This window comes from Epinephelus fuscoguttatus, linkage group LG14 (genome assembly GCF_011397635.1).
Source record: "Epinephelus fuscoguttatus linkage group LG14, E.fuscoguttatus.final_Chr_v1".
Taxonomy (NCBI): domain Eukaryota; kingdom Metazoa; phylum Chordata; class Actinopteri; order Perciformes; family Serranidae; genus Epinephelus; species Epinephelus fuscoguttatus.
The window spans coordinates 83,278-107,103 of NC_064765.1; the positions used below are offsets into that span (position 1 = coordinate 83,278).

A 23,826-nucleotide genomic window follows, 5' to 3' on the forward strand; every position below is an offset into this window, starting at 1 on the left:
TGTGCCCAAAATAAATTGGAGGAGGCGGCCAAAACCACAGGGACCAAATGGTCAACTATCCATCAAGTAAGTATAACTAATATGTCTTGATGCATGTAATAGTGATACCTGGAATTGTTGTTATCTTCTTCTACAACTTTGATGCAGTGCGACACCTGCTGGTCATTTTTAATAACTACTTTTGGCGTGCTTGCTGTCACGTTGATAGTTTTACTGAGAGCAGACTTCACTGTTCACGGTACATCCTGAAGAAAACTTACTATAGTGCTTTCATTTTCATGGTCTATCAGCTGCATATTAACAGGCAATACAATAAAACGCTGTTGCATTACTTCATTGCCTGTCTGTGTGGGTCGAATCTGCAGCCTCTGGGTCTGCAGAGACATCCTGCTGGCGTAAAGGCCAAGAGGTAACCTTTTTTTGAAGGGCACAGCCCAAATGTAAGTGACAGAGGACGTTAGCCAATCAGAAGTAAGGGAGCGCTGAGCGCCCACCCACCGATGAAACGAAATATGGAGTGGTAAATTTGTTTTTGCAATAGGATCCGAAAACAAGAAAATGAGCTGAATTTCGCTTTTTCATTTTTTTGCCAAAAACAAAAAAATGAAAAAACAAACTGTTTGTTTTGTTTTTTTTGGTTGTTGTTTTTTTTTTTTGCCAAAAACAAAAAAACGAAAAAACAAACTGTTTCTTCGTTTTGTTTTGTTTTTTTGTTTTTTGGGGGGGTTTTTTGCCAAAAATGAAAAAACAACTTGTTCCTGGTTTCTGATTGTGTCAGTTATTTCCAGAAAACAAACGGTTAAAAGGTCCCTTGGTCTTTTTTCCTACTTTGAGATTTGAGTTACGTTGAGCTTACAGCCGGGACTCAAAGACATGATCGAGAAGTCAGGTCAGGTATGGTTATTTGAGTTTTGAACTGGACTGAGACACTGGCATTATTATGTTGAGGTATACCTGTATTTGTGCGCATGGAGTGTGCAGAACAATCCAAACCTGATCAAGTGTACTGGCGCCTTTGTGATCTGAAAGTCAGCAGTGGCCTTTTCCTCCTCATCAGGAAGTATTTGAGAGACCGATCCCAACGAGTCTGCATTAAGAACTGCCTCTCTGACTCTCTTGTCCTGAACACGGGTGTTCCCCAAGGATGTGTACTATCCCCTTTGCGTTTTTCCATATACACAAATGAAATACAGTGCAACAGCAGTGACCTCTCCCTCATTAAGCATGCAGATGACATGGCCTTGGTTGCCTGCCTTCGGGACATAAACAGCTCTCCCTGCCTGCAGTATATCAGCACCCTGGCTACATGGTTTGACAGCAGCTTCCTGGATCTCAATATCACCAAGACCAAGGAGATGTGGCTGGGAGGCAGCAAGAGAAGAGGCAATAAAAGACCCTGTGCCCACCTTCAATTAGCATGAAGGGTCAGGAAGTGGAGCAGGTCACCCAATTCAAATACCTCGGGACAATAATAGACAACCGGTTAAATTTCCAAAACCATGTGGACTATGTGTACAAGAAAGGGAGACAGCGCCTGGCTCTTCTGAGGAAACTCAGGAGTTTCAACTCCAGCCAGCGCACAATGTCCATGGTCTACAAATCACTGACCGAGAGTGTGCTGACATTCAACATCGTGTCATGGTATGGGCACCTCCCTGTCAAACAGAAGAACACACTGGCACAAATCATCAACCAGGCCGGAAAGATCACTGGACATAAACAACATCAACTCCCGCACTTCAATCAATCAATCAGTTTTATTTATAAAGCCCAATATCACAAATCACAATTTGCCTCACAGGGCTTTACAGCATACGACATCCCTCTGTCCTTAGGACCCTCACAGCTGATCAGGAAAAACTCCCCAAAAAAATAAAATGTTTATATGTAGATGATATTGTGTTGCTTCTTTCAGACCCAGCTTCTTCTATTCCAAGTGTCATGAATATTAAGAGTTTTTCTGAGATTTCAGGCTACAAAATTAATTGGCAAAAATCAGAGGTCATGCCAGTGTCCCTAGGCTGCTCCCCTGCTGACATTTAAATGGCTGTCATCAGGAATGATGTATCTGGGTATAAGATTGACCACAGACTTTCAGGAGATTGTTCAAATTAATACTAATCCAATACTACAAAATATTAAGACTAGCTTTGCCAAATGGAAGTTGTTGAATTTATCTCTATGGGGAAAGATTAATACAGTTAAAATTATGGTATCCTCAAAGATAAATTATATCAATATGATGCTACCCTTAAACCTTCCTATGTTGGTGCTTAAGCAGTATAATGAGATAGTCAGGGATTACTTGTGGAGTGGGAAGAAACCCTGGATTGGTTTGAATAAATTGTTCACCACTAGAGAGCGGGGTGGGCTGGCACTGCCAAACATAGAATTGTACAACACTGCCTTTGAAATGGTTAAATTACATAAATACTGGTCAGGGAATGGTTCACATCTGGGCTGGGTAGAGATAGAGAGGTCACTTACCTCCCCTTTTAGATTTATAGATGCTCTGTCCCAAGAACCATCACAATCCCCTCCTGGAGGGGACACTAATCCGTTACTTCAGCACTCACGAGATGTGTTGAACAAAATCCATAAGATGTTTGGTTTGTCTCAATATGAACAGGGTTACTCGTCTATATGGGAAAATCCTGCGATTAAAATAGGAAAGAAAACTGTATGTTGGAGGGCGTGGCACGCTAAAGGCTTAGCCACAATCGTTGATCTATTTGATCAGGAGCAAAGGATAGATATGATCTAACTGATAAAGAGGATTTTTGGAAATATCTCCAAATGCGGAGCTGTGTACAGTCTTTGGGTTACAATGCACAACAGGATCAAAGTGTATTGAGTGTATTGCAAAGGTTTCTAAAGCTTCCTAATGTTGTACAATCATCACCTGTATTTTATAATATGGCAGCGAATGATCTGTATGGTAAAAGTGAGAGTCTGAGGACAATATGGCAAAGGGACCTGGATACTGAGCTTGAACAAGAGGTTTGGGAGAATATTGTCCATAACATGGGTTGGTCAGTAAGGGACAGCAAGAGTAAATTCCTACATTTTAAAATAATTCATAGGTATTACTGGACTCCAGTCAGACTTAAAAGACTTGGTCTAATTCAAAGTGATGAATGCTGGAAATGTAAGAGCTCTATTGGTACTTTTCTACACCTCATATTTCTCTACCTCAAACAAGATGGCGGCACCGAGTGACGGCAGGTTCGCTGCTCTGAGAGAGTTTGGAGAAACCGAAGAAAATACGGATGATATCAATGAAAGTATTCAAGAATCGATAGCTGATGCAGTTACCAAGGCAGTTGCCGACGGAACGAATGCTTTGGCTGACGGATTGAGTAAGAAGAAGCTGACTACGTGCAACGCTCACAACACAAGGCAGTCAGCATCAAAGGAGGGTGCTGGCAAGGACCTGAGCGTGGGCAACTTAATTAAAGAAATCGTCCCGAAAGTTATAGATGCGCTGACTCCGTTAATAAGTTCCGTAGTGACAGCGGCTGTAAATGAATCTACTAAACTCTTGCTCCAAGAGTGGGGAAAACACAGTGACATGATCAGAAAAGGACAAGAGTCAGCCGTGAAAGCAGCGACCAAAGCTGCAATGGAGATAAGTAAATTGAAGTTTGAGTGTGACAAAGTTGAGCAAACTACTCGCAAGACAAACATTATCATTAGAGGAATCCCGTTAACAAACGGTGAGAACACAAAGAAAGTAGTAGTAGATCTGGCAGCCAAGATGGGAGTGGAGATGAAAGAGCAGGACATCAGCATAAGCTACCGTCTGCCAGGGAAACGTGGAAGAGTGCATGAGGCTGAAGATCAACACCGCAGCAGAAATGTTTTTGTCAAGTTTGTCAGGTATGAAACCAAACTTCCGATTATGAGAAACAAAAAACGTCTAAGGAGTATTGATGGGAAAAACAGAGTCTTTATTGAGGAAGACCTTACGCCTTTGAGAGGAAAGATCCTGAGACAAGTGAGGATGGATCCAGAGATTAAAAGAGCATGGACAATGGATGGTAACATCTGTTGCATCATTAAGGACAACGATCAAGAGGTGAAGAAAACCATCTACTCCGGTGATGAGCTAATGTCCAAACTGGGATGGTCTGCAGAAAAAGCCCAAAGTGTCGGGATTTATGTAGACTTCCCCTAGGCCAGCGCTGACCCCTCACTACATGCAACTTGTATCAAGGATGTAACTTGTAAAAATTCTTCAGGTCGATTTAAGACTAAACAGGAGACAGATATCAAATTCCTTGGACTAAATGTGTGTGGATTACGTGCTAAATTTCAACTTGGGATTCTTACAGAATACATTAAAGACTATGACTTTATTTGTTTAACAGAGACCAAAACAGATAATATCTGTAAATCAGACTGTGATGGATTTACTCCTTTTGTGCTAGAAAAGAAGAAATCAAGTTATAAACATGGTGGTATACATGGGGTATGCCTATTAGTTAAAAATGAGTTTACAAATTATGTTCAGGAGATAAACGACACTACTTCTGACGCCATCCTGTGGACTAAAGTGGCCAAAGCAGCTTTTGGGTTTGAATTCATCTTGGGAACAGTTTATGTGCCACATGAAGGATCTATTTTTTTTCAACAAGGACTATTTTGGAAATGTTTCCCAAGATATTTCATTTATGCACAGTAAATACAGTTTACCAGTAGTGATATTGGGTGATTTCAATTCAAGAACTGGTACTCTGAGTGACTCTTTAAATGTAGGTGATGTGGGAACGAATATTAGAAATGGGCTGTTCTTTGATGGCGAAATGCTTTTAAACCGTGACATAAATGATTTTTCTTTGATGGATCTACAGAGGGTCAGTGAAGATTTAATGACTAATAATAACGGTCACAGCCTAATTGACTTATGTCAAAGTTCAGAGTTGAAGATTGTAAATGGAAGATTTGGGTCTGATAAAGGCATTGGGCGTTACACCTGTTTTAACTATAATGGTAACAGCGTTATTGACTATGCCATAGTGTCAGTTTGTTTGTTAGCACAGATTATCTATTTTAGTGTTGATCCCTTGGACAAATGTTTGTCAGATGTCCACTGCCCTATTAGTTTAACTATAAGAACTAATAACTTGGGTACTCATAAGTGTGAAACTTTTACAGATACTGCTTATTATGATACCGAAAAAGAGAATAGACACATGGCCCATTTAATGTTTAAACACCGATGGAAATCTGAGCTAAAAGCCACATACCAAGAATCCTTTAATTTAGAAGTTATAAAAATGTATGATTCAATGAGTGATGCGATTAATATTTGCAATACAAATCTGGTTGAAATAAATAACATTAGTAAAGGTATATGTGACATTATGGTAGATCCTGCTAAAAGTTTGGGTTGATGTAAGGCATATGGTCAGGATCTGTACAAACTTGGTAGAACGTCAAAAAAACTACAGAAGAGAAAACCCTGGTTTAATGCTGAATGTGTTGAGGCAGTAGAAAATATTTTAAATCCATGAATATATTTAAATTTAAAAGTATAAATCCATCATAAGGAAATGTTCAAGGCAGTTCTATGATTCTTTACATAGGAAACTTCGTACACTTAAGAAAACTAATAGTAATGAATATTGGTCTATTCTAAATGCAGGTAAACCATCTGGAAGATTAGGAAATGTATCTATAGAAACCTTTGCTGAATATTTTAAGAAACTCAGCCAAAAATCGAGTGATAATTGTACACCAGAAGACCTCAGACAAGTTACCTCTCCTACAAATGAATACATAAATGATTTGCTTACTTTGGAAGAAATACAGCAAATGGTAAAAAAATTAAAAAATAAAAAAGCAAATGGTATCGATGAAGTTATAAATGAATATATAAAGAACTCCCCTTTGGAAATGCTGAACATTTTAGTAAAATTCTTTAATCTGGTACTGATAACAGGTATAGTCCCCACTGACTGGTGTTTAGGAGTGATCAAACCATTATACAAAAACAAGGGACCAGTAGATGATGCTGAAAATTACAGAGGTATTACTTTACTTAGTTGTATTGGTAAGCTTTTTACGGCTGTAATAAATTACAGACTAACTGCTTATATAGAGTCTGAAAGAATTCTTGGAGAAGAGCAGGCAGGGCTTAGGAAAGGCTTTTCAACCCTTGACCATATTTTTATTCTTCACTCACTGGTTGAATGGTACTTGTATAAGAAAAAAAGACTGTATTGTGCTTTTGTTGATTATAAAAAAGCGTTTGATTTGGTAGATAGGTCATCACTATGGTTTAAATTAGTTGCACTTGGTATAAACGGAAGAGTATTAAATGTGATACATAATGTTTATGAGAATGCCAAATCTTGTGTTAGAGCTGGTTATGATTCATCTGAACAGTTTGTATGTAATGTAGGAGTGCGTCAGAGGGATAATTTATCACCACTATTGTTTGCACTATATTTAAATGACTTTGAAAAACATGTGAGTCAATGGTACAACGGACTTCAACTTTTTTCAACTGAATGCCGCAGTGTGATGCATGGTGAAATAGGGATATATCTGAAATGATATGTCCTGCTTTATGCGGATGATACGATTGTACTGGCAGAGACTCCTTCAGCATTACAGGCCGCATTAAATGCAGTTGCTTCTTATTGTAAAAACTGGTATTTAACTGTCAACACAGACAAAACAAAGGTTGTTATTTCCTCTAGGGGGAAATTACGGATACTCCCAGAATTTAAGTTTGGTTCAGATAAATGAGAAGTTACTTTTGAGTATGACTATCTTGGAACGTTATTTAATTTTAATGGACAATTTGATAAAGCAATAGCTAAGCAAGTTAAACTAGCTAAAAGAGCTTTATTCTCCTTGGAAAACAGAGTCACTAGATTACAGTTACCTGTTGACATACAATGTGAGTTATTTGACCAGCTTATAGTGCCTATTCTTTTATATGGAAGTGAAGTCTGGGGATTTCATAAACTTGACCAAATTGAAATGCTTCACAGATCTTTCTTGAAACGTTTACTTAATGTTAATAAACGCACAGCAAATTGTATTATTTATGGAGAGTTTGGTCGAAATAGTTTAGATTTAAAGGTAAACATGAGAATGATTAACTTTTGGGTTCATTTAATTAGTCATAATACAGCAAAAATCTCTTTGACTGTGTTTACTGTTTTCAAGACTTTGTATGATGACAATATTTTTCAGTGTAAATGGATTTCCAAATATTTAAAATTAATGATTGAACGTAGATTATCTGATATGGAACTACAGAGATGGCATGAGAAACTACAAAGCAACCCTTTATGTGATAGTTATAAATTGTTTAAAACTGATTTCACTTTTGAACCTTATCTGATTATGTTAAGACCTGCCGAAAGAGTTTGTTTGTCTAAGTTTCGGTGTGGAAATCAGAAGTTACCTATCTCTGAGCGCAGGTATGATCGTGAAAATGTCCCCCGGAAATGTACTCTTTGTTTGACTGGCAATCGAGGAGACGAATATCATTATGTACTTGTGTGTTCTTTTTTTAACAAAGAGAGAAGAGAGTTGGTCGGACAGTTCTACAGAGCAAATCCAAATATTTATAAGTTTCAAAAGTTAATGTCATCTCGAAAAGTAAAGGTCTCGTCAAATTTGTTGAAACTTTTAAAGAAAATCTTGAATAGTTTCTCTTGATTTGCTTTGACTTGTATGTATGTACACAAATTCTGTTTTATTTATTTTGCTGTGCATTGGCTGCCGCCTGTCCTGATTTGTTAATGTTATTTTTTGTTGTCTGCCCCTTATACTCCGGGGAGGAGTCAAAAGGAATAAATGAAATTAAATTAAATGAAATATGGGACTGTCCACTAGTTTCCCCAGTGGTTGGGTCAGTTGAGGAGTGGCTGGACCAACCTTTGCCAAGCTCGCCTCATCTCTCACTTCTCGGTGACAAATCTGTTTTACCAGCTGGACTTACGAGGGTTTGGGTTTGGGTTGGCCCTTGCAGGCTTCCTCATTGCTGCCAGGATAACTGGAAAAATACATGTATGCCATGTTATAAGGACTGACGGCTACAGCTTCATATGACATGATGCTAGCTAAATGCTAAATGATTCTGCGTCTAAATTCACTGAAATGTGGGGTAGCTTCCGCGAGTTCATTAGGGGTGGAGATCATTAGACGGCGATATGTAAAAGAAAGCCTTCATATATGTCATGTCGGGTGTCGTGTTGTGGGAGTGGGAGGTGCTGTGGCTTATGCTATGCTAGTGCATTTGTTTTTGTTTTGTTTTTTTATTTGTGGTTGTTCATTCTGTACATTTTGTTTAAACCCTCCAACACAGGAACAGGAAGTGTCAGAGACGCGGCGCCGAGGTCGGAGTGTTTGGTGTTTTTGGTATTTTATCAGATTGAACCAGCTGGAGCAGAAAGTTCACACGTTCACATGATCACACGTTCACATGATCACACGTTCACACGTTCCTGAGAATCTCCACAGAACAGGTTTGTTTCACTCAAGTTCACCTGACCTTGTGTTTTCCTGCTCTCTCTGAACTCTACACACACACACACACACACACCTGACAGGAACAGGCTGACACAGGTGTCCTGGAGGGTGTAGTAAAGGGGATTGTAGGAAATGTAGGCAGTGACTGATTTAAGGAGAAAAACAAAGACAGATTTCTTCTGTTGTGACATATAAATGTTCAGTGACATGTCTCAGTCAGACAGGAAGTTGACACACTGCGTGATTATGTCACTTCCTGGTTCTGCACTTAAAAAACATGGAACAAAGAGCTCGCTGTCTTTTCTCTGCGTCTGACCTTGAGAGGAAGAATCACCTGCTGCTACCTGACGGCAGATCTCAGATACTCACTGGGTGACGGAGGCACCTGTAACCTCGACTCGTCTGCAGTCGTGACCTTTGACCCTTTGCGTCCAGACGACAGCGGACTCTTCTCTGCGACCCGTCGAATGCTTGTTCTAAGTGACTGAAGCATGCCTAGCTTCACGCCGCCATTGCTCGGCGTCTCTTCGTTGCTCCTCAGGGACACCGTGTCCTCCTCAGGGTTTTCTGGAGATTTGTCCATCTTGTGTGACGTCTGATGGCGTTTAATTACCTCCACCTGTGATGAGACAGATCAGACGTTACCCTCTGTCTCCGTTGGGTCCTCTCAGAGACTGGCACACTCAGCAGGAGGGTGTGGTTTCAGGTCTCAGGTTTCAGGTGGAGACATTTCTGTTTACAGGTAAACGCTCCACCTGACACAGCGTGTTCATGTCAACACAGACACACAGAAACAGGAAATGTGATGTCACAGCAGCTACAGACTGAACCCAACCACTCAACAGCAGATTTGTCCCCACTCAGGACGTCCCAGTCTGTCCCCACTCAGGACGTCACAGTCTGTATGTCTGACATAAAGTGTTATTGTTACAGCAGACAACATCCCTCTGTCCTCAGACCCTTTGTCCTCAGACCCTCTGTCCTCTGTCCCTCTGTCCTCCAACCCTTTGTCCTCTGTCCTCAGACCCTTTGTCCTCAGACCCTCTGTCCTCAGACCCTTTGTCCTCAGACCCTCTGTCCTCTGTCCCTCTGTCCTCCAACCCTTTGTCCTCAGACCTCAGACCTCTAAAACTCTAAAAACCCTCCAGAGGCTGTAAACGTGCACAAACATGCACAAATGTGCACAGACAGCTACAGAGCCTTCATGTTTTCTACCCATGAACTCTGACCCCGGACACACGTGATGTATGTTAGAAATGTTTCTGTTTGTTTTCTCTTGTGTTTCCTGTAAATTAACTGTCAGCGTCATTTGTTTGACTTTAATCTGCAAATAGAGCAAAATAATAAAAAATAAAACGAGCTGTCGGGCGGCACGGTGGTGTGGTGGTTAGCACTCTCGCCTCTCAGCAAGAGGGTTGCCGGTTCGATTCCGGGCGTGTGAGCCTTCTGTGCGGAGTTTGCATGTTCTCCCCGTGTCAGCGTGGGTTTCCTCCAGGTGCTCCAGCTTCCTCCCACAGTCCAAAGACATGCAGGTTAATTGGTGACTCTAAATTGTCCGTAGGTGTGAATGTGAGTGTGAATGGTTGTCTGTCTCTATGTGTCAGCCCTGTGATAGTCTGGTGACCTGTCCAGGGTGAACCCTGTCTCTCACCCAGTGTCAGCTGGGATAGGCTCCAGCCCCCCCGCGACCCTCAAGAGGATGAAGCGGTTAGAAGATGAATGAATGAATGAATGACGAGCTGTCATTAATTTACAGTAACTTTAACGTGTTTCTGCAGCGTCACCTCCATGTCTACGACTTCTATAAGTCACATTAAAGTTAAAGAATATTAGGATAAAATATTTTCTATATTTAACTCGTTATTGGAACTCTTGGTAAAAATGACGCACAGACTTTGGGTCTTTTTTCTTTTTAAAGATTTGTTGTCGTCATGTTTACAGTAGTGTTTGTATGTTCATGTTAACAGTGAGACTTTGTCCCTGTTTAAATAAAGGTTTCATTCAGTCAGTCAATATTTACCACCGGCTGATCTGTGACGCATGAAGCCGTGTTATCGTCTGCAGGCTAAACTTCAGTCAGTGAAGTGAAAGTATAAACGCAGCTCTGAACTTTCAGGATCTTCAGGTGGAGCTGAAACCCGTTCATTAATCTGACCTAAATCACATTGAATTATTAAAAACATTTTACTGCTGATTTACACATTAAAAACAAACAGATGTTTGTAAGAAAATTAAAATGATTCATTATTAACCAAGACACTGATTTTAATCTCATTTATGCCTCGTTTCTGAGAAATGACTGGAGCTTCTGTTTACAGTGAAGTCATGATGCAACACATTAAAAAGAGAGAAACTGTCTGCAGGGCTCAAAACCAGATTTCACCAATAACATGTGTCCCTTTAACCTTTGAGTCCAGCTCTGATTTTATAACAGGATGTCACACAGACCTGTGAAGTCGTGCTTCAGGCACAGAGACCAAAGTCCTGATAACAGTGTTTGACACTAAATAACCTGCAGCACATCGACAGAGACTCAGTTTCACATCCAAACTTGTCTCAACTCTGCAGCTGAAGTTCAGTTCAGACAGAGGTTACATTACAGAGGTACAGAGAGTAGAAGGGTGTCTCCTTACCTGTCGAGCTCAGGTAGAAATCTCTCTGTCGACTCTTGTCCCTCCTACTCTCTACCTGCTTTCACTTTCTCCACCTTATGAAAAGAAAAGGGGGATTTCCTGAGTCTGCAGAGCAAAAGCAGAGCAGCCAGTTTGTCCTGGTCCAGCCACATGACAAAGATCACCTTCCTCACCTTCCTCACCTTCCTCTTCCTGCTGTGATCAAACTCTGAGGTTAATGATTACACTGAGAGAGAGAGACACTCACAGCAGGCTGACACTTTGAACTCAGCTGTTTCAATCCCATCTCAGTATAAATAACCCTGATCAGGTCACAGGTTGGTTATTTTTCTTACCTGGAATGTGCCGATGAAGCATGCGACCGTGGTGCATTCAAGAACCCTCTGTAAACTCCAGTCTTACGGTGATGAGTCATGACTGAAAAGGGTGTAATCATTTAGCAGTGCTAACAGAAGTCCTCAGATCCTCTGCTGAAGTTAAAGTAACAGTTAGTAAAAGTACTTCATTCAAAATGATACAAGACAACTGCAGAACATTTAAAAAACATTTCTACCATCACACACCAGCAGAGTAAACATGTTCATTCTGAGAGCTACGTTAGATTAGTAGGAGTCCTGAGATGAAAATGTGTTTTAGTTTCAGTCATATTTATTAGTTCACGTAAATTCAACATGTTTAATTCAACATTTAGTCCTGATGTTTTCTATATGTGTTTTTCTCTTTAAACTAATTCATGTGTCACAAATCAGACTCAAGGTGACAGGTTGTATAAAATAATGTGTGTCATTTCTCCAGCAGTGTTTGACAGGTTTAAGGGCTGAATTACGAGTACACACTTACTGATCTTCATTTGAAAAGCTCAACATCTCTCTATTTATGCTCTCAACACATAACTAATAAGATCATGTAAATGCCAGCAGCTAGTAGTGTTTGTTAGTTTGTTGTTATATTGTCACATACAGGGAGGAGTCACGTGGTTGTGGTACATCAGCAGGTATAAAATCAGCTGTTCTTCCCCTGGTGAATGAATGAATGAACTGAGAGGGTGAGGGGGAAGGTCCTACTTTGCTGACCGCTTAATGTCAATAAAATGCACTGACTCGGATGCTGCAATAAATATACACTAACCAGCATTCCTTTGGAGCGAAGTTTTTATTTATCAGACACGCATCCAGCAGGTAAAGTTTTTTCCCCTGCTTAGCCTCCTGGTGACTACACTGTTGTTTGTTTGATAGTTGCTCAACAGATAAGATAAGATAAGATAAGATAAGATAAGACAAACTTTATTGATCCAGCACTGGGGAAATTCACATCACAGCAGCTCAAAGCACAGAAAGCGAAGGATGACAATGTATAGTAAGAAAAAATATAAAGATAAAAAATAGAAAATATGTATATACAGTATATATATATATATATATATATATATATATATATATATATATATATATATATGTATAGAGAGGGAGAGATACACACATAAATATAAATATAAATAAATATATGTACATATCTTTACGGATTATAAATATAAAATATATATGGGCTATATATAAAAAAGTAAGGTACTAAAATGAATGAACTGTACACACAAGATTATTTACACTTTATATACAATAGATGCAGAATATTGCACGGAGTATGTGAGCCACCTAGGATTTGTCCCCAGGTTCATTGTAAACTCTGACTTATCCATGTGACTGTTAAAGGGAAATTTCGGTTTATTTCAACCTGTCTCCTACCGTCCCAAATTTGTTTCAAGTGACTAGTGACATAAAAATAATAGTTAGCATGTTAGCTGTTAGCATAGTGCTTTGGAAAGCATAGCTAAATGTAAACAAACATGGCAGCACACCGGTAAGGTAAGACAACATGTTTACATGTTGTTTTCTATATGTTCTCTGACATTTATCCTAACGATATGAGGCGGTCTTTGTGGAAAAAAAGCTTGTTTAGTGGACTAACTTTGCACTTGAAGGTTGCCCGTTCACTTACGTTTTAACAGGTCTGATGCTACTATGCGCCCCGGCTGTATCTAGGCTAACGGCTAACATGCTAACCATTATTTTTATGTCACTAGTCACTTGAAACAAATTCAGGACGGTAGGAGACAGGTTGAAATAAACCAAAATTTCCCTTTAAGAAGCAGAAACATAACTTGTTTCTTCATGTGCAACATGTTAGTCTGGAGGTTTAAACTGGTGTCCTCTCACAGAGTTGGTGATTCAAACTAAACTTTGATCTCTGTCAGAGAAAACTGATCTGAGTTCAGACTGTTTACTTACAGCACAGCTACACTCACAGATAACTGAGCCTCCTACCTGCCTGTCAAACACCATCAACCCACAAACCTTCTCCAGTCCGGACTGAGTGGAGTCCTGCGGGGTGAAGCTGTGAAGGCTGCGAGCGGAGCTAGCTGCTAACAGCCACCGCTGCAACTAACAAACTCCACAAATCCATTCAGCAGCTCCACCATCCACAGTCAGACACACACGGCTGATTATTTACTGCTGAATTACAGCTCACAACTCGCTGCTCCGCTGCCATTCAGCAGCTAACGAGCGGAGCTAACTGCGAACAGTCACCGCTGCAACAGACGCCACGACAGAATGAAGCTTGGATGCTGGTGATGCGTTCAGGGTCTCTGAGTGGTGTTAAGAACTGAATAAACTATTTTTCGCTTGTGTCATAAAACTGGATGTTTCCAACCTTCTCGGCTCTGACTCCCTAAAAACAAAACAATCAGACTCTAAACTCGGACTGCGTCTTTTTCTGAAGACCTTCAGAGGTGAAAGTGTCCAATTGTCTCGAGGACAAAAGCTTCGACCAGAAAAAGAAACCTTTTGTTTTATGTAACAAGATTCTTGTCTTTGATTTAATCACCTCATGATCCGTGACATGTGAAGCTGCACACAAACCAAACACTGATCCTCAGTCAGTGACGACGCCACCATCTTCTCCTGTAGCTCCGCATCATACAACATGGATACGTCCACTGGAGGGAGACATGAGACACATTTGTTTCTGGTAATGATGGAACGATGATGCTGAAGACTCGTCCTCACCTTCAGCAGCAGCAGGTCATCACCAACTGCTTCATATCCTGTTTGTGTGTGTGTGTCTGTGTGTGTCTGTGTGTGTGTGTGTGTGTGTGTGTGTGTGTGTGTGTGTGAGACATAGAGTGAGTTTTTTTACGTCCATGTCACACCAAATCTTTTTTTTTTTTTTTTTGTCTCATTCAGGCCGATTTTAAAAAGTTTGGTCAGTAAAATAATAAATCAGACCTACATCAGATAATCAATAATAAATAAATAATCGATAACAGATCAGATCTGAACACATCTGGAGGAGTCTCATGGCAGAATATCATGTCAGTCAGATTTCTACAGACGTGTCTCTGTCCTCGCGCTGGACGTTCACATCAGATCTTTCTACACCTCTTCCAACACAACACACGTCAATGAAGTCACTCCACAGTGACGGACATACTGAGCCGATCCATGATGGTGCTGGTGGAGTGCCGCATGTCTGTCGGTGTGCCGCGTATCCGTCGGTGCGCCATGTGTCCGTCGGAGCGCCATGTGTCTGTAGGTGGACAGACGCCACATTAAACTGTCGGCTGTCTTTGTCTGGTCCTCCGAACACTTGTTCTGTCATAGGAGACAGTGTGGACGTTGAAATGATGAGCCCTCTGTTTTGGAAAGTGTAGCTTTGTACTTATCGTGGTTACCATAGCAACTGTGCAGATAGGTTGATGATGTCTGGACACAGAAATCCGATCTGACACCTGGTCGCACACCTGGAGAACTTTGTTCTGGTTCAGACATCATCATGTCCTAGTGTGAGGACCAGAGGACCAGAAGACAGACGGATCCATGTCGGCGGATGTCGGAAACACTGTTTGTTTTTTAGCAGCAGCCTCACAGAAAAATTACATCTGTCACCTGATGGTGGTGCCACAGGTGCACAGTCATGGTCAGCAGAGTTTTTGTGGTTCATCCTGAGGGGAACATGAACATGTGAAACATATAAAAGCAATATCACACTCGAGCTCGTGATATTATACTCGTATATCATCACGGCTGTGATTCGGTCATCAACAGCCGTGACGATATCACAGTACAACATCACGAGCTCGAGTGTGATATTGCTTTTATACAACAGTTCAACAGTTAAATAAGCACGGCTGATTAAGAAATGTTGAAAAATGAGGACAAAATAGATAATTTCAGCATTTTATTTGTCTTCCGCCAACAAAAATAGTTCCCTCAGGGCTCCACTGTCACCGTTGCTATGTAACGCAGACATGGTGCGCCAGGCACTTACTCTTTACACACATTTATCAGCACGTTTCCATTAATTGTGCAGCCGGTGAAATAAGTCTGTGGTGACTGCATAGTGGACTGTGGCTTCACAGGCACAGCCGACTCTGCCTTCTGATCTGACAGTATGTTGCTTTTCTCCAAGTCATTGAGCTCCGCTGATGAAACACTGACAAACCTGGATGTGTGCTCAGATGGATTCAGCTTCTCCTCTCCCTCATCTTCCTCTGATGACCATTCATAGTTCAATTCAAAACTTATTTTAGGAAATAAATCCATATTTTTGGCTGTTTGACAGTGGATGAATTAATTAGCCTACAACGCAACTGCTGAGCTAACTGACACTAAGCGGAGTGATACATACACAGTGAAATAACCGTGATGTTGTACTCCAATATTGTCACGGTTTCACTGTCTCTCGACCAATCAGATTGCAGGGCCGTAACTAACTGTTGTATAATTAACATTAATAACAGCTGTCGAGACATATTACTAAAATCCACAATGTCAACATCACAATGGCGCTGGAGGAAAAGTCATGGATCATCTCCGAGTCATCAGGGTTCATCCTTTGGGGGTCGCCAACATCTGTACGAAATATCCTGTCAGTAGCTGTGAACATATTTCAGTCCTCTGATGAGATAAAGGTTTTATCATCACTGTCCTTTTATTCTTCTTCATGTTAGCTGTGGACATACGGTCACTATAATTAGCCAGCGCCGTCCTTCTTTTTGGTGAAGGTTCAGTCCAGCTGCTAATTTCCACCCTGCTCTTTAATGGAGCTGGTTCAGTCCATGCTCTTTAATGAAGATGGTATAGTCTGAACCCCCCTGTTTAATGACGTTGGTACAGTCCGTGCTCTGTTCTAATTCGGCAGCCACTCTGACACAACCGCTGCTTTGAGCTCAGGCTTCAGATCACTGTCACATAAATAAGAGAAAAAGCTGTGAGTCCAGAGAAACTGCAGAGACACAAACACTCAGAGTCATTTTCATGTTTAATATGTGAAGAAGAACAACAACAGGTTCAGATATACAGTAAACCTCCTGATACCCAACAGGTTCAGTCTCAGGTATGAGACAGAAATCTGACCCAGTCTCATCCCAATTTGCACAATCGATATGTTGCCACTGTGATAATGAAAATCCAGCTTTAACATGGCTTCTGCTGCGTTCAGTGACAGCTGGGATCAACAGGTGACTCTGTTCACACTGTTTCACTGAGAAACACAGTCTGAGGTCATATATAAATGCACAGTGTATATATCAGTAGACAGTGTAAATATGTATAAATGCATATAAACATTGTGTCGTTTGTTGGATTCACTGAATCTAAGTGACATGTGACATCACAGCTCTGCTTTCAAAGGTTCCCAGTTTAAAGGTCGAGCCGCTTCGTTGCTGCGGTGTGGAGCAAACATCAAACGCAACTTCAGTCTCAGATGTATTTTTATCACACACTCACAGAGACACTCGCCGCTCTCGGCTGCGGTGAATAAACCCCTTTTTAAAGGATTTCGTCTGACCACTTCCTTTATTCTCCGCCACTGAAAGCTAATTGAGGCTGTGCAAATTAACAGAGGGAGCTGTCAGACGGCGGGAGGCTGGGGGTGGGGGGGGCGCAGGGCTGTGGTTGGTTGGATAGCAGCAAAAATGAGCACTTCCTCCTCAGTGGTTCCCAAAATAACCTGCGCCCCTGTGGCTTGACGGCCCCGTCCCCGAGGACCGGGTGTTCCAGCTGTGAAGCGGGCTGTCACAGACGATCACACAGATACAAACCCTGTACTGCTGCAGTCCTCAGGATTATAATCCACATCATGCCCCGAATATACCCTGACCCCAAATCCTGATCCTAAACCAAATTCTATAATTCTAAACCCTTTACTGCTGAAGTCCTCATGTGGCTGTGATGACACCCTGATGAGACCATGATGTGGCCGTGATGAGACCGTGATGAGACCATGTGACCATGATGAGACCGTGATGAGACTGTGATGAGACTATGAGACCATAATGAGACCATGTGACCATGATGAGACCGTGATGAGACTGTGATGAGACCGTTATGAGACCGTGATGAGACTGTGATGAGACCATGATAAGACCATGTGACCATGATGAGACCGTGATGAGACTGTGATGAGACCGTGATGAGACCATAATGTGACCATGAGACCATGATGAGACCGTGATGTGACTGTGATGAGACCATGATAAGACCATGTGACCATGATGAGACCGTGATGAGACTGTGATGAGACCGTGATGAGACTGTGATGAGACCGTGATGAGACCATGTGACCATGATGTGACCGTGATGTGACTGTGATGAGACCATGATAAGACCATGTGACCATGATGAGACCGTGATGAGACTGTGATGAGACCGTGATGAGACCATAATGTGACCATGAGACCATGATGAGACCGTGATGAGACTGTGATGAGACCATGATAAGACCATGTGACCATGATGAGACCGTGATGAGACTGTGATGAGACCGTGATGAGACTGTGATGAGACCGTGATGAGACCATGTGACCATGATGAGACCGTGATGAGACTGTGATGAGACTATGAGACCATAATGAGACCATGTGACCATGATGAGACCGTGATGTGACTGTGATGAGACCGTGATGAGACCGTGATGAGACCGTGATGTGACTGTGATGAGACCGTGATGTGACTGTGATGAGACCGTGATGAGACCGTGATGAGACCGTGATGTGACTGTGATGAGACCGTGATGTGACTGTGATGAGACCATGATGAGACCATGATGAGACCATGATGAGACCGTGATGAGACCATGTGACCGTGATGAGACTGTGATGAGATCATGTGACCATGATGAGATCATGTGACCATGATGAGACCATGATGAGACCGTGATGAGACCATGATGAGACCATGATGAGACCGTGATGAGACCATGATGAGACCATGTGACCATAATGAGACCGTGATGAGACCATGATGAGACTGTGATGAGAGCCGTGATGAGACCATGATGAGACTGTGATGAGAGCCGTGATGAGACCGTAATGAGACCATGATGAGACCATGATGAGACCATGTGACCATGATGAGACCGTGATGAGACCATGTGACCGTGATGAGACTGTGATGAGACCATGTGACCATGATGAGACCGTGATGAGAGCATGTGACCGTGATGAGACCATGTGACCGTGATGAGACCGTGATGAGAGCATGTGACCGTGATGAGACCATGTGACCGTGATGAGACTGTGATGAGACCATGTGACCATGATGAGACCGTGATGAGAGCATGTGACCGTGATGAGACCATGTGACCGTGATGAGACCATGATGAGACGTGATGAGACCATGATGAGACCGTGATGAGACCGTGATGAGACCATGATGAGACCGTGATGTGACCGTAATGAGACTGTGATGAGATCATGTGACCATGATGAGATCATGTGACCATGATGAGACCATGATGAGACTGTGATGAGACCATGATGAGACCATGTGACCATAATGAGACCGTGATGAGACCATGATGAGACTGTGATGAGAGCCGTGATGAGACCGTAATGAGACCATGATGAGACCATGATGAGACCATGTGACCATGATGAGACCGTGATGAGACCATGTGACCGTGATGAGACCATGTGACCGTGATGAGACTGTGATGAGACCATGTGACCGTGATGAGACCATGATGAGACCATGTGACCATGATGAGACCGTGATGAGACCATGTGACCATGATGAGACCGTGATGAGACCATGTGACCGTGATGAGACCATGAGACCATGATGAGACCGTGATGAGACCGTGAAGAGACCGTGATGAGACCATGTGACCATGATGAGACCGTGATGAGACCGTGAAGAGACCGTGATGAGACCATGTTACCATGATTAGACCGTGATGAGACTGTGATGTGACCATGATGAGACCGTGATGAGAGCATGTGACCGTGATGAGACCATGTGACCATGATGAGACCGTGATGAGACCGTGAAGAGACCGTGATGAGACCATGTTACCATGATTAGACTGTGATGAGACCATGATGAGACCGTATCTTTGGGGGAGAAAGATGGCGCCAGTGTGTGTGGCTGGCCGTCTGCTGCTCCTGCAATGCTTAGTGTTTTTATTGTTTTTAACCATTGGCACTAAACAAATCGAGTCTCTGCTGGTGTATGATCGCCAGTCTCTTTTGTTTCTCCGGCAGAATGTCGGAAAAATGGGTGCGTTTAATCACGGTGGACAGAGTGCTTTGCCCCTGCTCCCGGCGGGGATTCCGCCTCACCTGTACCGGGCCTCGGCCCTACCTTCTCGGCGGAGGCGTCCCCGTGGCAGTCGCGGTGGTCGGCTGGTGAAGCTGAAGCTCTGGCTGACACGCTCTTCGTCCATTTCCCGGACAGGATATGAATTATTATCTCCTCTCACTGTGCCCCGACGCTTCCTTGACCGCATTGACGTCTGTCTGGTGCCTGTCACTGGCTCATTTGAGGGACTCCAGCCCCGCCGCCTCTGCCCTCCTCGGCTCTCTCAGCGAGGGGTGGACCATCGGCTCCTGAGGACGTTGCCCCGGGCTCCCCGATCCACCGGACCACGGGCCCCAGCTCCCTCCAGGATTGGCTTGGTGAACGCCCTGGCGAACAAAACTTTCATCTTGAGGGATTTCTTCTGCTCCCGTGCCCTGGATTTCCTGTGTGTGACAGAGACTTGGATCGGTGCTGGTGAGTCCAGCGCTCTGGTCGAGCTTTTACCTGCCGACTGTTCTTATTTTAACTCCCCGCGGACATCGGGTCGTGGAGGAGGGACGGTGGCGGTTTATAAAAACGTCTTTAAATGTAAGCAGTGCACCGTCTCATCCTCAATTTCCAGCTTTGAAGTGACTTTATTTGAGGTGGGTCGCTCCGACCTGGTGCTGTGCGCTGTCATATACCGACCCCCCAAATACAATAAGGACTTTGTTAATGATTTTTCTGGTCTTCTGGCGGAAATCATGCCGAAGTATGACCGTGCCGTTTTTCTTGGGGATTTTAATATTCATGTGTGTTGTTCTGATAAGCTGTTGGTGAATGACTTTTTAAACCTTATTGATTCTTTTAATCTGGTGCAGTGTGTGTCTGGTCCCACACATGAACATGGACACACATTAGATCTAGTCCTCTCTTATGGTTTATCTGTGTCTAACTTGGAGATCTGTGACGATGCGATTTCTGATCATATGCCTGTTTTGTTTGAAGTTGCTTTCTCCTGTGCCGATGTTAAATCTGGTGCCCCTGTTCAGCGCTGTCGGATTTTTAACTCTTTTACTGCCGGTCAGTTCTCCGTGGCTTTTAATCAGCTCTGTGTCCGCCCTGCCTCTGCTAACACAGAGGAGCTCAGCTCCTGGTTTAACTCCTCCTGCCGAATCATACTGGACTCTGTGGCTCCAATAAAAACTGTGTTGCCCAAGGCTAAAACTGAGCCATGGTTCAATAAGGAAACCTGTGCAGCTAGACGGGAGTGCCGCAAAGCAGAGAGGAAGTGGAAGAAGGACAAGCTGCAGGTTTCCCTCCAAATCCTAAAGGACTGTTGGCGCTCCTACCAGAACACTGTTAAAGAGACCAAAAGGAAATACCTGTCAAACCTCATTGAGTTAAATCGTCATAACCCGCGTGTGTTATATAAAACCATTGACACTGTTCTTAATGCCCCACAGCCTGTCAGCTTGGAGGCATCTCCTGACATGTGCAATAGCTTCCTGCATTTTTTTATTGATAAGGTTGCTACTGCAAGGGCTCTCATCTCAGCCCCTGCATCTGACCCCTATGTCCCTGTTCCTTGTTCTGCAGCTCTTGATAAGTTTGAACCTGTGTCCCTATCATTTTTAGAAGAGCTGATTGGCCATATTAAGCCATCAGGTTCTCCCTGTGACGTTGTCCCTCCTGGTTTCTTCAAAGTAGTTTTCCCTACTATAGAGCAGTCGGTTCTGGCCATCATCAACAGCAGTCTGTCCTCTGGTGTTGTTCCCCCGAGTTTGAAACATGCAGTGGTCCAGCCCCTACTTAAGAAACCTGGCCTTGATGGCAGTGTGCTGGCCAATTTTAGGCCCATCTCTAAGCTGCCTTTTATCTCCAAAATCTTAGAAAAAGTTGTTCATGCTCAGCTAAAATTGTTTTTAGCGGTTTTTTTTAGATGAGCATAATGTCCTGGAGATCTTTCAATCAGGCTTTAAAACTCTGCATAGCACCGAGTCGGCTTTAGTTTTTAAGAGTTTTTAATGACATCCTCCTGGCAAATGACTCTGGTGACCATGTAATTCTTGTTTTGTTGGACCTAACAGCGGCTTTTGACACTGTGGACCACAATACCCTAGTGGCTCGGTTACGCCACCTAGTGGGCATTTGTGGTACCGCACTGGAGTGGTTCAAATCTTATCTGGCTGACAGAAGCATGAGTGTAAGCCTTGGAAACTCAGAATCCAGCTCTGCTCCACTGCCGTATGGGGTTCCACAGGGGTCGATTTTAGGGCCCCTGCTTTTTTCTTTGTATTTACTGCCCCTGGGATCCATCCTGAGAAAGCATGGCATCTCTTTCCACTTTTATGCTGACGATAGTCAGATATATGTGCCGCTAAAAAAGAAAAATGCCTTCTCACTCACACCACTTCTGGCATGTCTTGAAGACATCAAAGAATGGATGGCCTTGAACTTTTTTAATTTTAATGAGAAAAACAGAAGTGATGGTGCTTGGTCCCAGTGGCCTTTGTAAACCTCCCCCTGTTGACTTGGGCCCTTTGGCAGATTTTTTAAAGCCAACAGTCTCAAACTTGGGTTTTAAGATGGACAGTGATTTTAAATTGGATCGGCAAATCAGCTCTGTAGTGAAGTCCAGCTTTTTCCAAATTAGACAGCTGGCTAAGGTGAAACCTTTCCTTGCACAACAGCACTTTGAAACAGTAATCCATGCCTTTATTACATCTCGGCTGGATTACTGTAATGCACTTTATTTTGGAGTCAGCCAGTCCTCCCTCGCACGTCTCCAGTTGGTGCAAAACGCAGCTGCATGCCTGTTAACTGGAGTACGTAAGAGGGAGCACATAACTCCCATCCTGGCCTCCCTCCACTGGCTACCTGTGCACTTTAGAGTCCATTTTAAGATTCTTTTATTAGTTTTTAAATCTTTAAATGGTCTGGCCCCACCTTACCTCTCTGAGCTTCTTCACCCCTACGCTCCTGCTCAGTGCCTAAGGTCAGCTGATCTGCTGCTTCTGGAGGTGCAGAGGTCCAAACGGAAGCTCAGAGGGGACAGAGCTTTTTCCATTGCCACTCCTAAATGGTGGAACGAGCTACCCCTCCACATCAGACAAGCCTCCTCACTGTCCATTTTTAAAACTCGTCTAAAAACCCATTTTTATTCCTTGGCTTTCAACTCCGCATGAGACTCTGCTTCTGTTTTAGTGTTTTATGGTTTGTTTTATTTATTGTTTTATTGTTTTTAAATTGTTTTAAAAACAATAAACAATTATTTTAGTATTTATTTCCTGTTAATTATTTTATGTCCCTGTGTTGCTTTGTCTATTTATGTACAGCACTTTGTTTCAGCCGTGGCTGTTTTAAAGGGCTATATAAATAAAGTTGAGTTGAGTTGAGTTGAGTTGAGAGTGATGAGACCGTGATGTGACCGTGATGAGACCATGATGAGACCGTGATGAGACCGTGATGAGACCATGTGACCATGATGAGACCATGTGACCATGATGAGACTGTGATGAGACCGTGATGAAACCATGAGACCATGATGAGACCATGATGTGATCATGATGAGACCATGATGAGACCATGAGACCATGATGAGACCGTGATGAGACCATGATGTGATGATGATGAGACCATGATGAGACCATGATGAGACTGTGATGAGACCATGGGTCTGTTCGCATACTTACCTACTACTCATACTAACTCTTTGAGTATGTAGTATGTTTCCACTGCGCAGTATGCGATTTTGAGTATGCGAGAAATGTTGAGTATACTTCATGACCTTATTACTCACACTCAAATTACCCAAGATGCAACATAACGTGACGTCATCGATCCTCACTTCCTTGGACAACAGGACAAAAGAGAAAAGAAGAAAAAGTTGGTTGCAAAATGGGCACGCCACAGCCACAACCATATAAATGTGAGTAAATTTTGAATTATTTTAGCAACATGACAGCTTGTATGTGGTTGAGTAATATTTAGACATATCAGATGAAGATATATAAGTTGTCCATCAGCTGTTTTGATCGTTACATGTAACGTTACGTAATGTTATCGCTCCTGCTGGTTAGCGTTAAGTTAGCCCACTTAATGCGACATAACGTCAGCAGTAAGAAACTGCGTTATCAGCT

At 42.7% G+C, this 23,826-nt stretch overlaps 2 protein-coding genes across 11 annotated transcripts in view; both read right to left on the reverse strand.

The window, feature by feature from the left end:
- exoc3l4 (exocyst complex component 3-like 4) overlaps positions 1-11,327 on the reverse strand; it is a 59,216-nt gene extending 47,889 nt beyond the window's left edge. For 6 of the 9 annotated variants that reach the window (XR_007450869.1, XM_049595784.1, XM_049595785.1 and 3 more), the window contains exons 1-2: positions 11,127-11,291; positions 8,863-9,112 (exon numbers count right to left, since the gene is read on the reverse strand). Coding sequence is in view for 8 of the 9 variants with exons in the window: in XM_049595784.1 (XP_049451741.1) it covers positions 8,863-9,076 (214 nt within the window). In the remaining variant the exon portion in view is untranslated. The other 3 variants (XM_049595782.1, XM_049595781.1, XM_049595783.1) reach the window with 3 other exon arrangements.
- Positions 1-23,826, reverse strand: part of si:dkey-177p2.6 (uncharacterized protein LOC568712 homolog) — a 208,984-nt gene that overhangs the window by 41,940 nt on the left and 143,218 nt on the right. The gene's annotated exons all lie outside the window — the stretch shown is intronic.